Here is a 13,910-nt window from a genome sequence, read left to right as displayed (position 1 = left end):
AAGAAACATAAAAACTAAAAGGGCAGCAACCGTTACATTCTACCAGCCATTAGAAATTCAAGTAGGTTTCCCATTTGTAAGGGGTGAATCTTATGTGTTCTAAAAGCTTTATGGCATAGCCTGCCTATCTATCTATCTATCTATCTATATATCTATGTATGTATGTATGTATGTATCTATGTATGTATCTATGTATGTATGTATGTATCTATGTATGTATGTATGTATGTATCTATCTATCTATCTATCTATCTATCTATCTATCTATCTATCTATCTATCTATCCATCCATTAAATGTCTTGCTATCCAAACATCATTATCACAGCAAATCAAGGTCTCTGTGTTGGCAACATAAGATAATGAGATTGTGTTATTGTGTTTTTCTTTATAAAAATGCTTCACATAAGATCAGACTGTGCCTTAAAGCTTTCAGTACACAACAGGTTCACCAATCACAATAGGGGAAACCTACACAAAATTCAAATGGCCTGTAGAATGTGACACTCGCTGCCCTCCAGACCAAACAAGCATGAAACCGTACATTACAAAATAAGTGAATCCTAACTTCTAGCTCCAGAAGTTTGAACTGTGGCAATCAATGCCTAAATCTTTTATGAACTACACTTAATAAATTGTGATTATGAAAACCACTTTGGTTCTCCCATGAAAAGAGGCCATTGGCCTATTGGGGCAAATCCCATCAACAAAGTGCACATAAATAATTTAAACATTAAATATGGGACTTAAGCACACATAAACAAATTACTGTAATCTATACATTTTTGCTAGTGCTTAGTGTGTACTACTGCTCTGCACTGCTCCACATGAGTCAGTGCTGCACTCAACTCCGTTACTAGCTGCACCCTAAAAGTATACAAGGAACTTCACAAAAGTCTATAGGCCATATGTAACAAAGCATAGAAAAAGATGTCCATTTTTTAAAACCCACACCCTATATTTTATTATAACTATCTTCATACCTGTAAGGTTTTCACAGTGTCATGGATGCCTATAGAAGCCACTTGGAGAAAAGTATACAAGGAACTTCACAAAAGTCTATAGGCCATATGTAACAAAGCATAGAAAAAGATGTCCATTTTTTTAAAAGCCACACCCTATATTTTATTATAACTATCTTCATATCTTCATACCTGTAAGGTTTTCACAGTGCCATGGACGCCTATAGAAGCCACTTGGAGAAATCTCTGCTGTCTGCCAATAACCCTGCAATAAGAAACAAAAAAGGGTTATTACATTGCCATATTAAAAAGACAGAAAGCAATGTGCTAGAGGAAACCAACTTTGGGAGACATGAAATGGTGGAATAGGGACAAAATGCCATTACATTTCAATTCAGTACAGGAAGAAGTATCACTGGGGTAACTTGCTCTGCATTTGACCTCACATACCCCTCAGTCATAGACATACTCAGCTAAATCAAACAGCAAATCCTGGCACTTAACATAATACAGAGAACTAATCCCAGACAGGACAACAGACCATTGGGAGGGGCAAACTCATGCATACTCACTCACACAATGTATACAGATATATGGGAAATTTAGACAGCTGTCAATTCATGTAACAAAATGTCTTTGGACCATCTGGCAAAACTCCTAACAGAGAGAGGGAGGACTTACAGGTTGTGCACAAAAGACACCCAGTCTAAGAAAAAAAAAACAGAAGAGCAACAGCTGTGTATGCTGCCCATGTTAGAATTTTATAACTGAGAAAATATGAGATGCTAAATGATGTTTATAAATACTATACTAAACTATAATATTTACTATACCATAAAGAATATTATAGTATAAATATTTCTGAGCCAGACTTACCAAAAACTTGCTGTCTTTGTCTCCAGATGTGCTGGCAAATGTAATTTCCAGATCAATTGGAAGAATAAAACTAATTCCTTCTTCATCATTGTTCTTTTCAAATATAACAGCCTCTTCACAGTCAACAAACATAGTTACTTTCTGAGGTTCTAAGTTCAGGGCCAAGCGAGCCCATTTGCCCTTGGCAAAGGGAGTCATACCTGGTAACACCATCGAAGCTGGTTCCATGCTGGAGGCATCTCTGTAGTCCAATACCAATTGATTTGACTTTGTGTTAGAGATCAGTTGGAGAAGTGGGTGGCCATCTTTCTTCATAGCAGCCGGTGAGACAAATGAGATGAGAGTTCCTTTAGTGTTTTTGCTTTGTTTAGCAACAAAGTGAAAGCCTATGGAGCTCTGCATAGTTGAGAGGAGGTAGATAGAATAGTCTCGCAAAAGAGTCAAGTGAGGCACACGATTTCGGAACTTCCAAGCTGGCATACCAGGATCCAGGCCTTTGGCTTTGTTGATACCTTTGATAGATCTTGTGACATTCAGAGCTTCTAGAAGATCAATTACTGAAAAAAATACAATACAAAAGTAAAATAAGATTGAAGTTGTATGTATAACATGGTATTCAAAAGTTCCATGGTACATCAATTTAAAAAAAAGTGTGTGTGTGTGTGTGTGTGTGTGTGTGTGTGTGTGTGTGTGTGTGTGTGTGTGTGTGTCTATACATCTATGGCTACAGTTCATAAGACTGAATGCTAAGAGCAGCAAACATTTTTTTGTCACAGTTAAGAGTGAACACTTGGAAAAGATAATGCTGTGTTTCCTTGTTTTTCAGCCTGCTGGCTTTCTCTGTAAGATCTCACTGCAGTAGGGTCAGGGAATTTGCCCTAACCCTGCTATTGTGTGGTCATGGAATTAGTACATATAATTACCAGGAGATGTGAAGGGAGTATGGTGGCTTACCCATCTTCTTTTTTTTTTTTTTTAATTTTCATTTTAAATCGTTTTAGATTCACTCTAAAATGATCAAATTTTTTTGTTCACTCTTTGAAGCATTTAGTATTTCATGATAGAACCATACGTATGCATATAAATATATATATATATATATATATATATATATATATATACACACACATAAATATATATATATATATATATATATATATATATATATGACACACACACACACACACACACACACACACACACACACACACACACACACACACACACACACACACACGCACATTTATATCTGTATCTATATATATATGTCTGTATCCATAAAACAAACAAATATTGTTCCAGCATTTATAGGTGCATAGATGTGTACTAGGCTAAAGACCACTGGGGTCTTTTTAAGCCTAGTCATGAATACCAAATCTTTAACAAGTTCTGGTACCCTATGTAGTATAATTACAGGCTTGGGAGGTGAAACATTCACTAGCAGGAGCATGAGAGATGAACCATTTATAGGCTGCCTATGTCCATTAGAGACATAGATGCCAAACCAGGGATGAATCTGAATTGTGTTAGGGAGGAGCTCTGTTCCACAAGGATGGGTCCTTGTGAAGCCTGTTCCAGAGAAGGGGTAGTCTTTGGAACACATACCTATCTCTCTAGTAGGTCCTATTTATATCACAGGTAATGTTTAAGTATATATAACAGGTGATTATTGTGCTGTTTGAATTGTGGATATGCAGGAGGTCCATCAGAGTGGGGTTCAAGATTTCCTTGTATGTCTGGCATAGATCTCTGCTTAACAGCCTGAAGAGCAGTACACAGGGATAGTCCTTTGAGGCAAGTCTTCATAGGACATGTTATTTACATTCTGTATTGCTTTAGTGAGGAACCTCTTTGGCTATTCCAATGGCTGGATGTGCTTGGTTAGGTAAATAACATAGGGAGGATTTCATTCAATGATAGGTTTGATGCTTGTTGAATACAGAAGAACAATGACCTCCTTGGACCTAGATGCCATACCTTTGTTTATAAGTTGTGCAACATAGAATTATGTCCTTACTACTACAGACATGTGATGGTCAAAGGCTAGATTACTGTCTAAGTGAGTCCCAACATCTCCGACTGGGTCGACTCTTAGACTCTTAGGGGTGTGTTGACAATATGGCAGTTACCAGAGGAATCCAACTTCCTGAAGGATAATATTATGCATTTCTGGCATTTAGTTTTACTTATGTGCCTGTGTCAGCCCTTCTTGGTGACTTTATTGTCAATGAGGGATTTTATAACTGCTCTTAATTTGCAACTGCCTGCCAATTTGATCTGCCAGGGGCTCTTGACATTGGCCTTGACTTCAGAGAAGTAGATGCTAAAAAGGACTGGTCCTAGGTCCAGTTACTGAGGGACTCCATTGGTGCCTCTTTGTAGAGGCAGGCCATCCAATTCTAACTTCCTGAGTCCTGTTTGTGAGCCATCTGGCTATTCACTGGTTGAAAGAATGGTTTATACCTAATCTATTGAGTTTGTTAACAATACCCAATTGGCGTGTTGTGCCAAATGCCATGGCCAAGTCATAGTAGGAAGTGTGAACTATTTTGCCCTCACCTATTGCTTTGGAGACTTTCTCAAAGAAGTCCACCAGGTTGAGTAAGAATGAACTGCCCTTACAAAAGTTGACTAATCCAAACTGGGTTGGGTTCAGTATCTGGAGGTTTTCTATGTCATTACTGATCATTTCCACGATAATTATTTTCATGACTTTGCATATGAGACTAGTGAGACTTATGGGTCTGAAGTTTCCAAGGTCTGTTAATGGCCCACCATAGTACACAGGGATGATAACTGCCATTCTCTATTTAAAAGACATGAAGCTTGTTTGGAAGTTACAATTCCATAGGGCCAGATAAGACGGTTTTCATTATAAAAAAATGTAAACCTAATGAATCGCTCCACTTTTTGCACTTTATCGAATGCTCTGGAAATTACTGAAAAGAAAAGTAATGATTTGTGTTGGTTCCAACGAAGTGGAGAAATTCATTGAGTCTACAATTTCTGAGCGATGTAACAAAATTGGCGCGTTTATATAGGTATCTATCAGCATCAACCCCCGTTTTCCCATTTTGCACTTGGGGTTAAGGTGTCACATCAGCAGTGACCATCACCTAGAGTTAATGTTTACATGGTTAGTATATATACAATAATTAAAATAAAATGTTAAACAGCTTGTATTACAGTACATAAGCATAGCCATGATTTTTAGATCTATATACAGAGTTGCATAGTTTAGTCTTCTCCACCCAAGTGTAGACACCCCAACCCAGAAAGCCTAGGTTTCTAGACAGCATGCCTTGTCAAATTTGTAAGAAACATTTAAAAATCCCAGAAACTGACAGGTGTAAGCAAAAAAAAAAAATAGTTAGCCTGATATTCTTAAAGAAATAAGAAAACTTCTAACATAATAAAGTAAAAATATCAATAAATATCATAGGATTTTTTAACTAAAATTCTAGAAGATTCACTCCATAAAATGAATAACTAATTTAAAAAAGATACGATGTATGTCTGCCTGTGTCTTTTATGCAGTACCTCTCTCTCTCTCTCTCTATATATATATATATATATATATATATATAAAGTAAAATTTATTTTATTTATTTTACATTTGCTAACCGGGTTTGTCTGACTGGGCAGGAAGCCCTTTTTCAGCAGAGACCCAGAGAATAAAGTAAAACAGTAAATGTAATTAATAATATTTCACAATAAAATTAACTTACGTAATTGCAAAACTCATAAAAGGAAAGATTGCACTTTCCATACAAATTTTACTGTAAATAGTCCTTCAGTCATCAGATAACCCCTTATCATCAGTAAAACATTTTAAGTTAAATTTCAATGTATGCATTTAACCCATTATGGCTTGGTGGGGACAAAGCAAGGATACAGTAAAGATTGCTGTTTACCAAGAAGTACAAGGATAGCATAATAAGTATGCTATTATAAATATACAATATTTATAAAAAAGGCATTTAAAAACATTAGACAACTTTTGAAATATTAATATCTAATTTCTGTAAAACTCTAATGGTACTTTAATGCCTTTTCAACACAACTACCTTATAGCAACAATGTTACAAATAACATTCATAATGACTTTTATCCAACTTTTCACTTTGAAGAAATTAATTACAAAGAAATACAGAAACTACTAAAAAAAAGAAAAACTTGAGAATTTATCATAGCCTAAATTGTTATGCTAAATTCAGCCAAACAGCATTGGAAGAAATAAATAGTGCTTGATGTTGACACTTAAAATGCAAAGTGACAATACTCCAAAAAAAAAAAAGAAGACCGATAATCCTGGAGAAGATCAAATCTCAAACAGCGTTCTTCTCCTTTAGGCATTTTGAAGGGGGCAAACACCACTCCGTGCCCCCCACATCCCCAAAATTATATATACCAACTCCAAGATCACCATACGTCAGAGAAAAGGGAATATCCTGGGAAATGGCCATTTCAGACTTAGTATATATAAGTCTGTTTTTTCGACCATTCAGCTTCCATGTCTCTGAATTCATTCTAGCGGGTCCCGACATTTCAAATGATTACCATCTGATCATCTTCATACTATTCTTTGAAGTTATGAGTTCCCTGTACTAAGTTTCAATATCAAAAAGGTTAATTAGGCCTAGAGGCAACATACATTACTGTGTACAGTAGTTGCACAGTCAAAGTTGCATTGATGAAAAGTATTTTGTAACACTACAGAGCAATAAATATGACATATAAAGGCTTGCCTGCTCATTAGTTGTTACACTTTGTTACCCAAATTGGCTGTATGCTGAGGACTGCACCACCCACTCATTCACTGATTCAGGCATTCATTCTTGTATTTATTTGATTTGCTGGTTTTGTAAAATCTCAGTGAGCCAAAGGCACCAGAAAAGTTAATAATGTCATTGTAATGTTACATCACTAATCCAATATTATTACAAGTCCTAATCCACTCAAAGATGTTATGCTTGTGTTCCAGTTTCTTTGATTTTAAAATATTCTTGACAAATTAGCCACACTTTTTAAATATATAGCAGAGGTTTGGATGATCAGAAGCATACTGCTAAACTATTCTGAATATATTCATTGCATTGTGCTGAAGGGAAACATTTTATTTATCAGAAGTTAATAACACTCCTTCGCACCTTGTTTACTACTTTTCTATCAAAAGCACATATGAACAGGTCATGGAGTTACACCATTAATCATTTATTCAAGTTACAAATTTGTAGCCTAAAATATACTGAATATAATCGTTTCTAAGTCTGTCATTATAACAGAGGAACCCACTATCCATGGGATGGGTCTAACAAGTGTCTTTACATAGAGACTGTTTACCTGGCTATAATTGAGGTTAAAATATATTACATTATGAGCTTACTGCCAGAGAAGAGTATGCTCCTCTGAGGCTTTTGAGAATTAACGTCCAGTTTATAGTTGCCTTTACTGGGCATATAAGCTCCCTTTGGAGAAAAAAAAAATCCTTTTCTTACATGTATTGTAGCTTTATTAATTTCCTCTTCAGGAAAATTACTTTAAAGCTTGTGTTGTGTTCTTGAGATTACAGCATTCTTTTAAATGGAGTACTTGTTTTTACTGTCAGTTTAAAAGTAGTGTAAACTACCTGAAAATATATTTTTTGCAGAGAAATCGTGTTCATTTTTATGTTGTGGACTGGTAGGTTTACTGACATTTGCTACTGGTCTTCCTCAGGAAAGGGGCAACATTTTCAGCCTGACCATGAAACAGTTTGCTGGTCCAATGGTCAGTCCTTCTTCCAGCCACAGAAAGAAAAAGTTAAGCCACAAGCCTTTGCCACGACAGCAGGCTAGCAATTTGCTTCAGGCAAAGGTAGGTGACTCTGCTGTGGTCATTTGCTCTTCCTCTTTTCCTGAAGAGATTCAAGATTCAGAGTATGAACAGGAAGATACAGGGACAGATTCAGGATTTTGTCCTCAGATTTCTGATTTAGACTCAGAGAGGATCTCAGTTTCTGATTCTCCCTGCGGGCTTTTCCTTTTCTCCCACTTTTGCTAGACTGTGCCAGTGTTATCATTGATACAACACTGAGGTTTCTTAGTTCCTCAGAAAATACTATGAGTTGTTACAAAAGGAGTTTTCATAACCTACAGCCATTCCTCCTGTCCTGTCTGCTTCAGAGGATGCGTGTCTTACTGACTGCAATTTTACTGATAGCCAGCTGTCCCTAAAAAGGCAGAAAAGATGTATACAATTTCTCAGTCTTTTACATTTTTATACACTATTCCCAAACCTGGCCTAGCAGCGATAGCCTTAGATGCCAGCACTGGTGCTAAGCAATTAGCTAATTCCAATTCTACTCTTTCTAGTAAAGATAGGAAATTATTTTTAGGTATGTTTAAAAAGTATATACTTCTGCAGCTTTTATTTTTGGAATTTTAAATTGTTTGGCTCATATATTAAAGTTTGTTCTGACAAATTATGAACATATGAGGAATGTTTTATTTACAGTTTCTTGTTGTGAACAAAAACCTGCTTTAAATAATTTAGCTTCTTTTGTTGCACAAGTCAGTACTCATGGTTTGCAGTGTGTATGCTTCTGTTGATACTTCTTCCAGGCTATGGCCACTGGCACTGTTTTAAGGAAATTTCCAACATTCTCAGAACCTCCAAGATGACGTAAAAATGAGATTTTAAATTCTCCACTGGACAGAGATTTAGTGTTTGGTCCCTCTGCTGCAGAGGTAATCAAAAAGTGTGATGAAAGGGATGAGCTGATGCAGGAAATCTCTAAGATTTTTCAGCCTTCCTTTTGCAAATTGTCTAAGGATTTTCTTTTTCCTCATCCAGTTTTAGCAAAAAAATAGAATTAACAGTCTCAACAGAATTCAGGTAAACAGATGTTTAAGAATAAGTGGTAAGGGGATTCCAAAAAGGACTCTCGAATCTCCCAAAACCAAGGACAGTCTAACAGATCTGAAGGACTATTCAAGAGAACTTGTGGCCTAATCCTACCCTGGCCCCTTTTTCTCTTCCAGAAAGTCTAGACCTCCATTTTTCTCTTTCACAACAAATTGTTTCAGACAAATGAGTTCTGAAAATCATTCATCAGGGTTATAGATGGCAGTGGGAGGAAATTCCTCCTTTCCAGGTGTTCATTCCTCATCCAGCAGATCGGACTCTCTTTGTTTCCACTTGCTCTTCATTACATGCTGTCCCAAGAAGTGGCATAACCCATTCCCCCTTCCAAGGTGGGAAAAGGATTTTATTCAAGAATGTTCTTAGTGCCAAAGAAAGAAAATCCTTACAGACCAGTTCTGGATTTTTCTTTCCTAAACCAGTTTATGATAGTGCCCAAATTCAAAATGATGTCACTTCACAACCTGTTGCCTGGTAACACTAGACTTAAAATGATGCATATCATCAAAGCCCTATTCATCTAGACTTCAGGTATTTCTTAAGGATTTTTGTTTCTGGATCACATTATGAGTTCTGTGCCATACTCTTTGGGCTGTCCACAAAACATCTAGCTCCAATTATAGCTCATTGCAGGCTAGGCTATCCACATTTTTCCATATTTAGATGACTTGCTCATCTTTGCAGTGTCTTTTTCAAGGTGTCAGGAATCTCAGTCTTGGGTGAAAGATCTCTTGCACAAGTTGGGATTCAAACAGAAACTTCAAAAGTTTTTTCTTGACTCCCTTACACAGGATTGTGTTCCTGAGATGCCAACTAAACAACTCAGTTCAAAGAGCTTTTCTTCCACAGGAAAAAAATAGATCATTATTTAGATTTATTTCTAAGGTTTTCCATTCAGAGTTTGGTCACTGTGAGGAAATACCTCAGGATTTTGGGTCTCATGGCATCTTTGATACTCAACACTGCTGGGAAGACACCACTTGCAAAGGATTCAGTGGTATCTGAAATGTCTTTGGTACCATCATCAACACCCTTTATCTTTTCAGATCCCAGTACTAGGGTATGTCAGAAGAGAAATATTTTGGTGGACACAATGCAGATTCTTAAATCTAGGTCTCCCTTCTCCTTACCAGCTGCATAGCAGTCAGTCACCACAGATGCTTTGGACCTTGCTTGGGGAGCAGTTTTAGGAGAGATAAAATTGCAGGGGGTATAGGACACCAAGGACAGATGTAAGTACATAAATACCAAGGAGATGCTTGCCCTGATCAATGCTATCAAGTCTCTGAACCATGTTTGATCCCTGGGACCTCTTCAATTGGCTACACAATATCACATATGGAACATCAACAAGCAAGGGGAAACCAGGTCATACTCCCTTTGTAGTCTAGCCATATTAGTTTGGAATATAGCTTCATAGCACAATCTCACTCTACAGGTATCTTACATTCCATCAGAGCAAAACTGTGTGGCGGACAAGCTGAACAGGAAGAGAACATACCCACATGAATGGAAACTAAATCATGGGGTCTTACAAGATTTGATCTATATGTGGGGAGCTCTTCAAGTAGACATCTTTGCCTCCTTTCTTAACAATCAACTGACAAAAATTCTGCTCCAGGAGTCCAATCAAGAAGGCCAGAAAGACAGATGCCTTTTCCTTTCTTTGGACAGGAATGTTTTACCTTTTTCACTAATATCCAGCCTACTTCTGAAGATTCAACAATAATCCCCCAAGATCATTTTGCTGACTCCCTTCTAGCTCAGGCAACCATGGTTCTCCCTTCTTTTGGAAATGGCCAGGTGCAATTACCACAGGCTTCCTCGTAGAATGGAACAACTCACACAAAAACAGGGGTGTTTGATATAACCCAGCATCAATCATCTTCAACTGACTGCATGGATAACAGGGTCTTAATTCCTTTTGGGCACCTGTTTTCTGAGGATGTGCAGACGGTACTAATGGAGGCAAGAAAGCTTGCAACTTGGAAATCGTACTTTAGCAAATGGAAAAGGTTTTCCAATTGGTACCAACAACATAACCAGCACCCACTCAGGGTTATTTGTTCTCTAGTTTTACAATATTTGTGTCATTTGCTATCCTATGGCCTTCCATATTCATCTATCAAGGTTCATTTATCAACCATTTTAGCATGTCTGCCCATGGATCCTCCTCTTTCAAGACAGTCTCATGTCAAAATGTTCTTGAAAGGGTTTTTGCATTAGAGGCCTCCTAGTAAACTGATAGCCCTGCTTGGGATCTTAATATTGTTTTAGAGAAGCTACAACATGATCAATATGAACCAGCTAACCTGGCTGATTTGAGGTTCTTAACATGGAAAATAGTCTTAACAAATGCTATGACCTCTGCAAAAAGGGTATCTGAGTTGCAGGCTCTTAAGTTGAGTTAACCTTATCTCATTTTACATAGGGGCATGGTTTCTTGAGAACTAATCCTTCTTTTATACCTAAAGTGGTATCTGTTTTTATTTTAAGCCTGACTATCCATCTTCCCATTTTCTTTCCTGAACTTAAAAATGAAGGAGAAAGGATACTCCATACCTTGGATGTCCACAGACAACTCAGACATCCTGACAGAACCTAATCTTTTAGATCTCCTCATTAATTTCTCAGTTCTTGTGAAGATAAGAAGGGACAACCTGTGTTAAAACAGACTACTTCCTAATGGTTGTCTATGGCTATTACCTTTTATTATACTCACCATGACAAATTTATTCTAGGCAGGGTCAAGGCCCACTTTACCAGGGCCTTGGCTTCATCTATGGCTTTTTGGAAAGGGTTAATTCTAGAAGTACTTTAGAAGCTACTACTGGTCCTCTGTACATGCTTTTATAAAGCATTATAAACTTGATTCTTTCTCTAGGCCTAGATCATGCTTTGCTAGAGCAATTCTTCAGAGGCTCCTGGACCATTCTCCTTCCACCTCCTAAATATATTTAGTTATGGGAATATACCCATATAGGTAAAGTTACTGCAGCAGTGATCAATATGAAGAACATAGCACATTTGTGTAAGTTGAACTTACTATAACAATAATTTAGGTAGTCCACATTAAATGATTTGTGTAGGAATGGTCACTATGTGGACTTAAACTATACAATTTCAATCTAGCCATGGATTGAGGTCTTTCTGTGCATCAGACAAACACTATGTGACAAGTGGTTGTGTGAAACTGGGAAGGGATGCTAACTACAGCCACGGTAGGGGCATCCTGCCGAAAAGTTATATTACTGCATTGATGACTTGTCATCACTAGGTAAGGACCAGATGATAGTACCATCTGTTATCAATTTGGTTTGAAATCTGTGATTGATTTCCTTTGTCTTCTTGTGTGAGTAGTGAGCGAGTAAGATTGACTCCCTCAAAGTCCAGCAGCATTGGATCTTCAAAAGAATTAGGAATGGGTGGGTAAGTTACTTTGCCTCCCCAACCCAGCATATACATTTTGATTGTATCTGCAGTTTGCAAACAAGTGCAATGGCAACACAAGTACCTATCCCATCACTGACCCAAAAATAGGATTCAAACCACTTTTGTTAATTTCTTTCAGCTCATCTGCTAAACCTAATAGTAATAATACATATACTAAATATATTCTTTTCTTTTCAATTTCTTGCAGTTCATACAGAGTTACATGTATCGGTAACATATCTATATAGGAGTGTAGATTCTTTTTTATAAGACCTATTACTTCTACTACTATTGGAACTATCTGGGTATCTTTCTTCCACATTGCTCTCATTTCTGCCTACAAATCCTGATATTTTAAGACTTTATGTCTCTCTTTATGCAAGACACTGTAGTCACTGGGAGTAGCAATTTCAATGATCAATGCTACTTTTGTCTTCTTTTCATGGACCACTATATCTGGTTTCCTCTCATCTATCTTTTTAACTGTCGGTAATGGGTGATCCCATGTAATATAGACTTCATCATTTTCTGTGAGGCTTTGTGGCTTGTGTTTCCAGTGTTTTTCAGCTACTTCAATATAATAATGTTTGCACAATCCCCAGTGCAACAGTCTTGCCACATTATTATGCCTTTCAGTATACAGTCCTTCTGCCATTAGTATGTCACAAGCAGTAACAAGGTGTGCAACTGTTTCCACTTCTGTTTTACAAAACCTACATTGATCTGTTTCTCCACATGTTCAATGAACTTTGTAAAACAATGTGTATATAGCCACTGTCTTGGGCTGCCAGTATTAACCTTTCATCTTTTGGTTTGAATTTGCCTCTCTTTAATCATTCCTACACTCAATCCTGATCAACATGAGGCTGTTACAGAAGTTTTGTATACTTGCAACTATATTTATGCATTTTCCACATTTCTTGCCTTCTAATCTGATCCTTCATCTTATAGTCTTTCTTTTGTTTTTTTGGCACATTCAGTTGATGCCTGATTTTTAGCTAGCGCTGCTTCGATTTCCATTCCTACTTACCACTGATATGTTTCTGCTAGACTAAGAAGGGAAGTCATCATAGATTTATTCTCCTCATGTTTCAAAACTTTCACTATGTTTGGGTCTTGTGAGGTCAACAGATATGCATGCAGTCCCACAATTGCAGATCTATACATGTAATCAATGTCACATGTAATCAATGTCAATTAGGACCATATCTTCTTTGGAACTGCGAATATATACTCTTGGTATACACTGATTTTTATAAATCATTTGAGCATGAAGCATCCTTCTTGTTTTCCTGTCCCCAACACCTTTTGGGGCCAGTTAATTACAAAACTGTTAGTTAGGACAGGAAGAGCAAATTGGTTTATAGCCTGAACTTTGTTTCTAGATGTCAATGTTGTTTTCTCAATTAAAGTCTTCTAAAATATTTTTTACTATGTTTTATTCACATTTGTTCATGTTTTACTGTTGATCCTTCATCAATTCCCAAATATTTATATACTCCCTCTTGCTCAATTTCTTTTATATCACATTTTTGCCCTAAACTGATGTTTTCTTGGTGCTGCAGCTTTCCTGCTTTAAAGGTTGCTTTTGCACATTTATCAAGATCAATTGACATTCTTATATCATCCGAAAAAGTTTTGACTACTTGCAATTGTGCTTTCAGTTCCTCATCTGATGAGCTATACAGTTTTAAATCATTGACAAAAAGAAGATAAGAAGTTTTTATACTCTTTTGCTT

General features: G+C 36.9%; 1 protein-coding gene across 1 annotated transcript in view; it reads right to left on the bottom strand.

Annotated features, from left to right (window-relative positions):
* Positions 1-13,910, bottom strand: part of LOC122815830 (kielin cysteine rich BMP regulator) — a 2,917,372-nt gene that overhangs the window by 2,417,165 nt on the left and 486,297 nt on the right. The window contains exons 2-3 of the mRNA XM_044088633.1: positions 1,837-2,393; positions 1,153-1,225 (exon numbers count right to left, since the gene is read on the bottom strand). Of these exons, the coding sequence (XP_043944568.1) occupies positions 1,153-1,225; positions 1,837-2,393 (630 nt within the window). The remainder of the gene's footprint in view (positions 1-1,152; positions 1,226-1,836; positions 2,394-13,910) is intronic.

This window comes from Protopterus annectens, chromosome 11.part0 (genome assembly GCF_019279795.1).
Source record: "Protopterus annectens isolate FY-2018-M chromosome 11.part0, PAN1.0, whole genome shotgun sequence".
Taxonomy (NCBI): Eukaryota; Metazoa; Chordata; order Ceratodontiformes; family Protopteridae; genus Protopterus; species Protopterus annectens.
The sequence above is the reverse complement of the archived record's forward strand: the minus strand, read 5'-3'. Positions and strand labels throughout refer to the sequence as shown.